The following is a 12,489-nucleotide window of genomic DNA, read 5'->3' on the forward strand; positions in this document are numbered from 1 at the left end:
TGAGGGCCTACTTTATTTATACACTGTTAACTTGTTTAGAAAGTTTGTTGATAAGAATATATTTTTCGTTTGCCTGAAATCTTCGTCTTGTGTTTTAATCATAACTAGGCACTGGTCACCGGTGCCAAGGCATACCATGGTATGAAAAAGTCACAGTTTCAAAACCGCTACGTTTTTCCATCATACCGTGTGACAAAAGGGGAGGTCCAGTGGAGGTCCAGCTATGGCCGCTATGTGGAAACACTTAACGTCACATCCTATGTTATTCCTTTAGCTACTGGTGTTAGCTATCATTGAATGTATTGCCTATTGTATATCATCACCACAACATGACTGCAAATTGTTGATTGCTTCTCTTAAACTGCTTTTGAGTGTGTGTACGTGAATACCAACAGCCGTGAGTGACAGCCATGAATGCCAATCATTTTATTCGGGCCGGACAAAACTTTACAACAATTTTTATGCAGCTTAATTCATAACTGTCAAAAATAATCTACTTTTTTGGTAGAATCTGTTCTTTTAAACCACTATTGGTAACATATGCTAACCGGTGGTGGTGTACTTATATTTTCTGGTTTCAAAAAATGCTATTTGGAGCGACTTGCATAGACTCTGTCCACTGTGTAAAAATAGAGTGCACTACTTGAGTGCAACCAGCAGAGGTGCTGTTGATTCAGTTTCAACTAGTTTGCAGTTTAAAAAAAACAACATCTGTGATGGGGGGTTGAATCTCTACATCATTATGCTCAGTTTAATACAACAAACAGGAGCTGAGAAGGTCCCATTAATGTAAAAAAAAATAATTAAGAGAAAAAATGAGTCTGGTAAAGAGGGGAGTCGGTGGTCCGGATGTGGGAAACGCCAGTGGTTGTTATTGACAGGAATAACAACTACATTATTATTTAACATAGGCACGACTGACCAGGGCTATGTTTGGTGATAGAGAGAGCAGTCATCATGACAGGAAATGGAGATAGCTATGTAGATATTCCTGCTGTTGACAACATGTACCGTATACATATACTGTATGATTGTGCAGAATTGCGCTTGACTGATGGTGGTGTTCTTGGAGGCTGACAGCTCCAGAGGATCATCAAGCGCCACTCGTGACAAACATCCCCGGGCGGCGTTGGAGCGCCTGCATGGGGGACGTGAGCACATGTGTCACGCCGTCATTGCACGACTCAGTGGGGACACCCATCGTTCAGACTCTCCGTGGCAAGGTCTCTCAAAAGAGGAGGACTGTCCATTATTGTGCTCCTCGGACTGCTTGACTGAGATGCAGACTGCAGAAATAGAAGCGGCTCAGCTGGCTCTCGTCTGCATTTGGCGGCGGGCTGCGCTCTGGAGGAGCTTTTGACTGCGTCTCCCCACCCCCCCCCACCCTCCGTGTTTACACTCCTATGTGCCTTCTCGGTCGGGCCGTGTCTGATTCGCAGTGGGGTGTTCATCAGTGCTGTTTTCCGTCTAGCGGTGCGCCACTTTGGGCCAAGTATCCCCCACCCCCCTTCCTCCCTCCTCCTCACCCTGCACGGTGCCGAGAAGCAGCTGTGTCTCCTGCCTGCCAGCCTGCACGTCCTCAGCCGCCCGGACCCTGCTGATCGTCCGACTGGGTCGGGGAGTGTCCATCCTCGGCTTGTTTCACCATAGACCGTCTCCCTTGTCTTTGTGAGCAGAGTCCGGGCCGGCTGGAAGATCCTACCTGGCCTACCTGCTGGGGTTTTTTTGCTTGCGCGGTATGCTGACCGGCTCCTGCCGGCCTCAGGGACCAGCGGGACGGGGTGCTGTGGCTCTGTGACCGGGGCGAAGGAGGAGGACATCCCTGTCTTCAAGCGGAGACGGAGGTCCAGCTCCATAGCGGCCTCGGAGATGATGGCTCACAGTCAGAGCAACAGCAAGTCCCACCGCAGGACTTCGCTGCCTTGCATTCCACGGGACCAGGTAAGGCGCGTGGACCATTAAAACATCTTTGTGTGGTTATGACCTTCCTGCCGCCGTGGGCCTGTGTCCCTGCTACACGTGTGGGGATTTTGTTGCCTTTACAGGATGCGTCGAGCGTACAAAACAATGTCTACTATCAGTAGTCACATGAGTATGCATGAACCATCCATGTTTGAACTGTCATTTGCAGCTACACCCTGCCTGATGTTTACTTGCACTGTGTCACCGCTGTTAATTTGGTCATCAGCATCGTGCTGGGCTTCCTGCAGATAAGGACAAGGATTGTGCACTTAGTGTGCAAAATGATGTGTGCGTGTGTGTGCATGTGTGTGTGCACAGAGGTCATAGTGGGATGTTTGAAAGCCCGCTTATCATGTGTGTTGTCCAAAAGTGTGATGCACGTGTTCTCTAACTTAACACCTTAGCCAAACTTAGTCCCAGCTTCTTTGGCAACATCCATACTGAGAAGTAATGCTTCACTTAATCCTAATGGTCTAGTGGTGACCATGAATAGTTATGTATTTGCATTGTGGATGGAGATGGATGTTATTATTTCTTCTGGTGAGTGTTGTCATCAAGTGCTGCATCTTTCTGGTTAATTGTATTTAAATTGTCTAAAAAGACAAGTAGATTTGTTGTGGATTATTCTGAGCTATTTCCTAGGACTTGATTAGCAGCACTCATTCAAAATGTATCCTAATTCTCAAATATTTCTAGTGATGGCAATCACATATGTTGAACAAACGGTCTATTGTGTGGAAGTGATTGTTTCTTGAAGCAATTGAGGCAAAATTGAGTGCGCTAATTGACTCGAACCAGCAGAGGTGCTGTTGATTTAGTCTCAGTTGTATAATGTGGAAAGAAGGTAAGGTGATATATAAGCTACGGGCTACTTTTATGCTGACCTCTGCTATGGCATAGAGCGAGTGTGAACACAAGCTCAGTTTGCAGAATTGATACATAAACCCTGCGACCCCGGGGCATATTTTTGACAGTAACGCTGTAGTTGTAATTGATGAATTCATAATGAAAAAGAAGCGCACACAGACGTTGCACTTTGTATCTGTAATTTGTGATTGCTGTAACTTTAGGAATCATATTCTCAGAGACAGAACATGTCGTAATATCTTACTAACTTTTAGCAACCATTTTCATCAAGAAATTAAACATGGATATACTTTAGAGTAGTCAGTGTACAGCTTGTACAGCAGTATAGACTATTCACTGAAATGACTCAATTCACAGCCATTATTTTATAAACATCTGGCAACACAAGTGAATTCTAAGATAAGTGTGTCTTGCCAACAGTCAAGCATGGTTGGTGGTAGCGTCGTGGTCTGGGGCTGCATGAGTGCTTCCAGCATTGGGTAGCTGCGGTTCATTGAGAGAAACATGAATTCCAACATGCTCTGTGACATTCTGACACAACGCATGATCCCCTCCCTTGAGAAATTGGGTCATATGGCAGTTTTCCAACATGATAGGGATCCCAAACAAGCTTTCTGAGGAAGGTGGAGGTGATGGAGTGGCCACGTATGTCTCCAGATTTGAACCTAATTGAGCACCTTTGGGGCATCCTCAAGGAGAAGGTGCACGAGCACAAGGTGTCTAACAACTACCAGCTCTGTGATGTTATCACGGAGGAGTGGAAGATGATTTGGGCAACAACCTGTGCAGCTCTGGTGAATTCCACGCCCAAGAGGATTAAGGCAGTCCTAGATAACAATGGTGCTCACACTAAATATTGACACTTTGTACACGCTCGCTGTAAGGTTTACTCACTGGTGTTGACAGCTACTTAGACAATAGTGGCTCCTCTATGAAGTAGTTACTGTCAGAGAACAGTAAATCTGTACTGCTATACAGTACAAGCTGCTATAGTGCTGTCGCTTCAGATTGCTTGCTGAAGTATGAGGGGTGTATTCACAGAGATACTGTATTTCACTCCAAGTACTGGAATGACAACTGACTGCTCTGGCTGTTCTTGTCTTTTAATGGATGTCATTTTTCTATCTGAATTAGACATTTAAGTTAAGTTACTTTTAAAGTGCTCATGACACCAAAAAAAAAGTTAGACACCAAAAATAAATAACAAAATGAAAGTACGGTACTTAATAAAGTCACTTAATAAAACCTTTTTTGTCATACTGCCGTCATAGTGGTTTCAACTATGAAATAGGAGAGAAATGAAGTGGTGATTTTGAAGATTCTAAGATTCATAGAATAGATCGTATTTACTTATTGAAACTGACAGAACGACCGCAAGATGGGCTAGAAAGATGAGTGACCGCAATCCATGTTTTGCTAGCAGTGCGCGTGGATAACACGTACAGGTGAAGTGTTGTTTTCGTCAACGATGATGATAACGGAATTATCTTGTTGACAAAGCTTTTTTTCATGATGACAACGAGACGGTGATGAGTTAAACATGACTCTTTGGTGACGAAAACGTGACGAGTCGTCAAACTGGACGAAAATGTTAGTGGGTGGTCTATCGGATGTTTAAAATGCATGATATTTGCCTATTGTGTATGTAATCTTTCAGTCAAAAACTAAAACGTAGCAATGCATCCTACCTTAGCATACACTTGCTCAACACACTGGTGGCTGATACCACCATTACTGATATATATATATATATATATATATATATATATATATATATATATACATGTATATATATACACACATGCATTTGTATATTATGTTTTTAAAATTATACTATACAGTAATCTCTCACTATCGAATATCGCTGCCTCACTATATAGCGGTTTTTCAAATAATAATAAATGATCGCTGTTTTGTGGTTCACTATGGATTAGTCAAAAAAATTTGTTGCATCAGTAATGTTATGAGACATGACGTTAGAGTACATTACCTTTCACACTGCATGGAGACTGGCTACTGAGCTAGCAGAGCCCATCCATGGCTGAGATCGAGTGAAAAAAAGGTTCTCTTCTCATTCCATGTGGAAGTGGGAAGTTTTTGTCTCATTTGTCGTCCTTCTCCACTCCGTTTGAAAACCTTTGTTAGAATAAGCAAATCGGAGAGGCTAACTAGGTAACTCGCTAGGTTGCTACGCTAGCGCCGGCTGGCTGTTATGTCCCTGCAGTGATCCCGTAGCCTGACCAATGTGATGTATGCAATGCTAACGGTAATTAATTTTATTTGAACATACGTACAAGTTACAATGGAATACATGACATAATACAGGTCACAGTTCCACATGATGTTTTGAAGATTACTTTCATAGTTATTACCCCATATCGCCACACATTAAGTTAGATATGGTAATACCAGAGAGCAGTAAAGAGTATGGGGTGATTTTTGGTCAAGGACAAATTTTGCTTTATTCAATATTGAGGTATTTCTCGCCACCTTATGTTTCATCTATTATGATCCCCAAGAATGTATTTTTGTTCACCCTATCAATGTCCACACCGTCAATTTGTATTTACCCTTGTATGTCCTTTCTGCTATTACCAAATAGTGTTATTTTAGCTTTACTTAGGTTCAAGGATAATCAATTTTTATCAAACCATCTTTTTAATACGGGTCATTTCATCTGTGACTTTTTGAATTAACTCTTGTGTGCTTTCTCCAGAACAAAAAGCAGTAGCATCATCCGCAAATAATGCTAACTTTAAGTCTTTCGCCACTTTACCGATATCATTAATATAACAGTGATACAGTTTTGGTCCCAGTATTGACTCCACACGTACTCCAACAAAGAATAATAGGAGTGTGAAAGTGACTATTGGGGTGCTATTTCATGTCTACAGGGCTCCAATATTGTTAAAAACCCTTATTTAGAAAGTCATAAAGAGGTTTTCTATGCTCCAACTATGAAAATATTCAATTTATCAACATTGACACATATACTGTATGAAAATTCATTTAACGCGGCTGTGTCTGGAACCAGTTAACAGCGATAAACGAGGGATTACTGTACCTACATTTGATTTTGTATTCACTTGTATTCCTTTACAGGAGGTGTACTTCGTATACAGAGATAGAGTCATTGTTCTTTGTTTTTTTCCGCAACCAGTTTCCAGGACTTTGACAGAAATTACTTTACTTTTTTTTTACTTTTATTTTTCAGCGACTAAAACCAGACTAAAACGTTTTAAGTTTTTGTCGACTAATACCGGACTAAAACTATCACATATAGAACTGACTCAAATGTGACTAAAAGCATTCAAGACTGAGAGCAAAATAAAATGGCTGCGAAAAACAACACTGTCTCTTGTTATCATTGTAATACTTAGGGCCTGTCTTCAAAACACTACATGTATTAGTGTGTCTAAGTGTTCAACGTAAACACATAGCGTGTCCAGCTTTACAGCTTTACAGATTTCAATCTTGACGCATTCTAAAATGTTATCAATTGCAAATGACATGTTCTTTACCAGCCGCATGGTGTCTAGTGGTTGGCATGACCACACAGTCACACTCAGGAGATCGGGAAGACCTGGGTTCGAATTTCCGTTGTGCATCTCTTTGTGGAGTTTGCATGGTACTCAGGTTTCCTCCCACATTCCAGAATGTTAGTTTAATTGGCGACTCTAATAGGTATGAATGTGAGTGTGATTGGTTGTTTGTCTATATGTGCCCTGCGATTGGCTGGCGACCAGTCCGGGGTGTACCCCGCTTGTCGCTCGAAGTCAGATGGGATAGGCTCCAGCAAAATGAGGATAAGCGGCATAGAAAATAGATGGATGGATGTTCTTTACCACTTTGTAGTTCATATGTTTGTCCACGTGCACATCCACACTTTCTCCACTTTTATTATTCCTGCTGATGCCATTCATTTCATACCGTTCAGCTCGAAGTCCATGCCCTTGTCAGCATCAATCCAAGTTTCTGAGATTGCGATTACTTTGAAGGGTTCCTTGAATTGACTCAGATATTGTCTGATGCTGTTATAATTTGCGTGCATGCTTCTGCTGTTTATGTGGATAATTGACAACTTATTGTCGATATTAAAGTTATTATTGAATTGTTCCTCCATGTGGTTAGAGCAGTCATCTCTGATATGAGAAAAAAAGTTTGTGTCCGGATCTACAGTATATCTTTCTCCAATTCTACTTGTTTGTGGTCTGGAAAGCAAAGGGTTTCCAATTATAGATCTTCTTGTCCTGCAAACCTTTGTATTGTATTTTGAGTATAATTAAATGTAGATAAATGGGTTCCCAAATCCAGTGCTTCTTGTTGATCAATCCCTCGTGACCTGCTGATGATGTTGTCAAATGGAAATGAATGTAATCCTTCCCTCTGCATCGTTCTCGTTTGTGAGTTGTGTTCCTTTTCCTTGTTGTCTTGGTGATATGATTGTTAGTATTATTCCAGGTCCTTGATGTCTTTGACGACAAGCACTCTGGCCTCTGGTCCTCCATTTAGTTTGATGGGGTGCCTCGGATCTTTCAATGCTTCCTCAAGTCTCGTGCTTTCTTGGCAACGTCAGCGTTGCGTTTTGTCAGATGCTCGTTCACGTTTGTTCCTTTCAGCTTCCTTAATTGTTTCAGCAGTGAGGTTTGGAATTCAATGTGTCACAAACAACAGAAATTTATCAAAAACTGGAGCATAACAACTGGGAGGAAGTTCTGGGTAGGACAATTTGGCTTAAACCCCACTTGCTCCTCCTCCTCCAGACCCGGAAGTGATGGACATTTTTTTAAAACGGTAAATATTTCAATATTCGAGCACACATCTAACACAGGGAATATGCCTGTTATTTTCCACGGCGGGAATAACAAGATTAACATGTGTTTGGTGTCATTAGTCACTTTAAGACGTTTCCTGAGATTGTACACTTGTCCTTTTCATTTGCTCTCGATGCTGCTTGTTTATCTGTAATTGGTATCCAGGGAACACATAAGTGATTGTGGACTACCTGTCCCAGAAGTACTCCATTACACATTCTACCTTGTAATGTTTTGGAACAGGAGTGTTGTGTTTACAAAGGGACACACACATACACACACAAAGACAGACACGATGTTGAGGCCAGTGTGTTGTCTAGTCTGACTATGTCCTCATGTGTCCTATCTACAGTATGTGTCAGATCCTATGTAAGCAGTGCATGTTTGTGCAACTTGACCAATATATTGTATCCAATTGCAGGCCAGGGAGCATAGTAGTTGTATCCTGCGACGCTTCGCAGTGTTTATATCACTGATTATAAACTGATTATATCACATAATCAATTTAGCAAAAATCCACAAGAAACAAGACAGGCACTTATGATGAAAATATTCAGATTTATCGGTGATCAGGGAAAAATAAGGTAGATTTTATTGAGTGCCACTGACAGTAGTTCTCATCCTGGGTTTTCTTGTGTATTTTAAACAAGACATGAAGAAGACTGAGATAAGATCTCTGGGGAGCGCCACACATTTTTTGACAAAGAAGCTATTTCTGTGAAAAGTTTAAAATTTGAAATTTGCAACCATTAAGGGTGTTATGATTAGTTTTCCCGTTAGTTGGATTGCACAAGTTTAGGCTTATAAATTTTCACGTCATTATGTAAAAACGCCGCATTTTGTAATTAAATTCTTGAACGCATTTTGTAATACAGTCTTACATATTGCAAAAGTTATTACAGAATGTGGCGAAATGTATTCCAAAATGTTACATATTGTAAAAGTTATTACAAAATCAATCAATCAAGCCTGTTTCGTGACGATTTGTTACACGAAACGTTCGCTACATACATAGCTTTTGTCATGTCATTCATCTTTTTATTCATGTGTGTATATTGTCCAACTCTCTCTCAGCACTCCACCATTCTTTAGGTAGCATCCCGTAGATAATGAAGCTCTCCAGAGTGCAGTTGTACCTGAGAGAAGTGGGGCTTTCGTCAAGCATTGCTGTTGCAGTATTTATGAAGCAGGCTGGTGCAGCCTGCTCAGCCAGAGGCAGGACAGGCACTTTACACAACTGGAAGCAGGGACATACCTTCTTCACTTCTTCCCCATGACTTTATTTATGTGTTTAATTTTTATCTTGTTAACTTTAATGGGGTTAAATGTCTGACAGTTGATGCGGCTTGCGGAACATACCATCTTATTTCATTGAGGAAATCAGCATGACGTCATGCTGCTACTGAGTTGAATTATTGAAAGGTTTTGACATGAATTGCACTCTCGTGAAATTTCTGCATTGTAACTTTCTTGAAGCCTTTTCATTTAATCAGTAGTGTTTTTATATGGTGGGGCACCAACCACTTAGACTCCATGCCAGGAAAACTACTGTACTCTCTCTGGCTGTATGATGGGCTTTCAACAAGCTCACAAACATTGGTGTACAGTAGGTTATTCTGAGGCACCAACGTCATGGTAATAGAGAAAGGACTGTGCTAATTAACATTTTTGTCAGCAGATAAGGCCACAGAATCTCGTTGATTGGCCCGAGGGATCTGCTTCCCTGCACAGCAGTGAAAGGGCAAGGAGAACTGACAGAGGAACACTATTTAAAAAAAAACAGCTTCAAAAACTGAACTGTATAAGGAAACACTCACATGGGGCAATCCATGCTGTGCTTCAGCACACTTGACAACTACATTGGGGATTGTTTGACTAGTGTCAGTGCTCCATGCGCCGTGTCACATTGAAGCACTGTGCACTTCACTGGCCATAGAACCTTTGGAAGAGGTGGTCTTGAGTATGGTATTCCTGATCTAACAAAGTGGTTCTCAATTATTTTCTGTCATGCCCCCCCTCATGCCCCCTCGATTTGAAATACTATTGAAGAACTGATACCTCAAATTTGAACTTTTAACCCTCCAATTTATACAGCGGTGCGGCTAATTTATGGCTAAATCTAATCTAATCTTGTGACATCTCCTTTACTTCAGAACTACTACTAATTGTTTAAACACTGTGCCGTTTGTGAGTCAATGAGGAAACTACAGCTCTCTCTTTGGCACGAGCCAATCATGAGCTATCAGTGCATTCACGCTAAGCTTGTCAATCCATTGGAAGTCAGTGGAGGTCAGTATATATACCAGTATAACAACATAACAGTCTGACTCACAGTGTCATCTTTACTAACAGCACTAAAGTTATCACATAGCAACTTAACACTCAAAAGGTGTGCATAGAAACATGTCTCAGTATGACTTTAAAATAATAAAGAAAACAATAATTTAAAGTTTTCCCATAAGGCATTGCATATGAGCAATGCATTCCTTTGGGTGCTGCAATGACGTCAGCTTCGCTCCTTTTGTTTGTTAATACTGCAGCTCAATTTTTTATGCTTTCTATGCTCTCCTCCATTCAAATGGTTTTCTCAAACAAAATGCAATATGGGAACACTTTAAAGTGTTGGGTTTTTTATGTAAAACTTGTATTGCTACATGTTTCTGTATTTCTGAGGTATAACGTTTGAGTGTTAGCTGCTGATGAGTTTAATGTTGTTTGTAAGATGAAACCGGGAGTCTGTGTTATATGGAGTAATGACCTCCTGCAATTTCCAAGGTGTTGACAAGCTCGTTGTGAGTTTTTTCCTAGCTCATGATTGGCTTCTGTCAAATGAAGAGCTGACTGGCCCTCACTGACTCGTGCGCGCCACGATATGCCACTTTACGACGTGGACACGTGCGGCTTTCCACCGGAGAGCTTTATATAAGAACAAATCTGTTTGTTTTTTTTTCCAAATAAAAAGGGTGCGGCTTGTACAGCTTACTACTCTGATGAACTTGCATGTCACTAAATCCCGTAAAAATAAAAAGGCATTGCTTTTAGACAAAAATGTTTTTAAGTACTGGTTCAGGCACCGTTATATCACATAATATATAAACCATCTCCAACCCTTCTGAAAATAATCCACCAAGTCAAAGCTCCTGGTATGCTTCCTGCTCATGCTTGAGGACATGCTGCGTTGTACGATTGATAATTAATCATAACCACCTTGTATAATAGAAATAGACAAAGCACATCACAGTATGCCGCAAAGTCAGGTAAATTGCAGGAATATAGTTTTGTATCATGGAGTGATGATGTACTGTACATAAAAGTGCTGAGCAGATGAAGTATTGAACAATAGAGCTTGCCACTCGCTACTCTGTGTTGAATTTAAAATACAAACTTTTTTCACCATAGCGCCGTCTTCTGGGCCATTGGCCCAAGATCACCGCCTCATTTGACTTCGATTTTTAGTCAGAAATGACATTTTATGAGTGAAGGCCTTTCCTAGTTATTGAAGTAGAGTGACATGAAAGTGCACGGTGAAAAGCATGTTTCCTTTATCATGTAAATAACCGCTATGCAGGTTTGATCAATGTATTTTATTTGCACTACAATTATAAACAATTCAGTACAAATCCGGAATAAACAATGTTCTTCATGAAATATTTCACCCTTTGGAAATAGAGGTCACATCTCAGATACGGCAATGCTCTGTTGCATAACATATTCATCATCTCATCATCTGCAGTATCTGTGTCAGGGAGGGGGGCTGGAGAGCGGGAGGGAGACTTTCAAAAGATTTATAAAGGGAAGACATGTGCTCAGAAGTCTATTTGAGGGGAGGCCCACATTCTCTCTTTGACGCAAATGAATTTCCTGAGAGACACACAACCTGTTCTGGTTTCCAGCGCCTCGCTGAGTTCATCAAGGCTTATAATTTCTTCCTTAGGGACCACAGAGAAAATTAGTCTTCATTTCAAATAAATACACAACATTGTGAGAGTTTAACTGCTTGATAGGAAGCCAAATCTGTTTGAATTAATGAGATAAATGTGTAAAATTATGATCCGCGATGATTTTTACTTGCATTTTTGAAATCATTTGACACATTACTCCAGCAGACATGATAAATGGCAAAGATGAGCTACACAGATATGGAAACTTTGGACGTCCTTGGATGTTTGGCGATGTTTTAAGAAGCCTGGCATTGGTAGCCAGACGTTTATCAGACTGTGAACTATGACATCGCTACTGAGCATGATAATACACGTGATATGGAAGTGGCAGTGGGCAAGGCAGGATTGGAACTGCACATTGAGTGCTTTGCGCACATTATAAACCTTGCAACCCAACCTGCACTCTGTGTTCCCAGCGTCACTTGTTTGCGCGCGACATGTCTACTTTTTTTCATCGGAGTTCAACAGCTGCCACAGTGTTAATGTCCAAACAGAAGCTGTAGTAATTCTACATTTGATCAAAGTTACTTAAGATTTGTCAGATCAAACACGATCCCCAGGTAGCAATGTGACATTGAAACAATGTAGAATCTACATTAAAACTTCAACGTTAGATTATTGGATCGTCTGATTTTAATGTTGATTTAGCATTTAGCGTTTGCATCCTCTGCTGTCATCGAAACGTTGATTTCATAACCAAAAAATCAACACAATTTCAATTGTATTTCAACTAATTTGATAATTGAAACAACATTGAAATTTCAATCTAACTAAAATAAATGTGGTTTCCATTATATTTCAATTATAATACCAGGAGAAATAGGGCTCATTTAATGCTGTTCAATGCCAGCATTTTGTAAAAATGCTGCTTGATCTGCAGTCAGGATGTCATAGGCCAAAAGAAT

General features: G+C 40.7%; 1 protein-coding gene across 2 annotated transcripts in view; it reads left to right on the forward strand.

Moving 5' to 3' along the window:
* pde3a (phosphodiesterase 3A, cGMP-inhibited) overlaps nucleotides 1–12,489 on the forward strand; it is a 95,643-nt gene that overhangs the window by 21,635 nt on the left and 61,519 nt on the right. The window contains exon 1 of one of the 2 annotated variants that reach the window (XM_054793666.1): nucleotides 1,322–1,941. The exons of the other annotated variant lie outside the window; for it this stretch is intronic. Coding sequence (XP_054649641.1) covers nucleotides 1,870–1,941 — 72 coding nt within the window. The 5' untranslated portion in view covers nucleotides 1,322–1,869. Of the gene's footprint in view, nucleotides 1–1,321; nucleotides 1,942–12,489 lie in introns of those variants that run through there. 2 annotated transcript variants of the gene reach the window in all.

Source organism: Dunckerocampus dactyliophorus, chromosome 12 (assembly GCF_027744805.1).
Source record: "Dunckerocampus dactyliophorus isolate RoL2022-P2 chromosome 12, RoL_Ddac_1.1, whole genome shotgun sequence".
NCBI classification, from domain to species: domain Eukaryota; kingdom Metazoa; phylum Chordata; class Actinopteri; order Syngnathiformes; family Syngnathidae; genus Dunckerocampus; species Dunckerocampus dactyliophorus.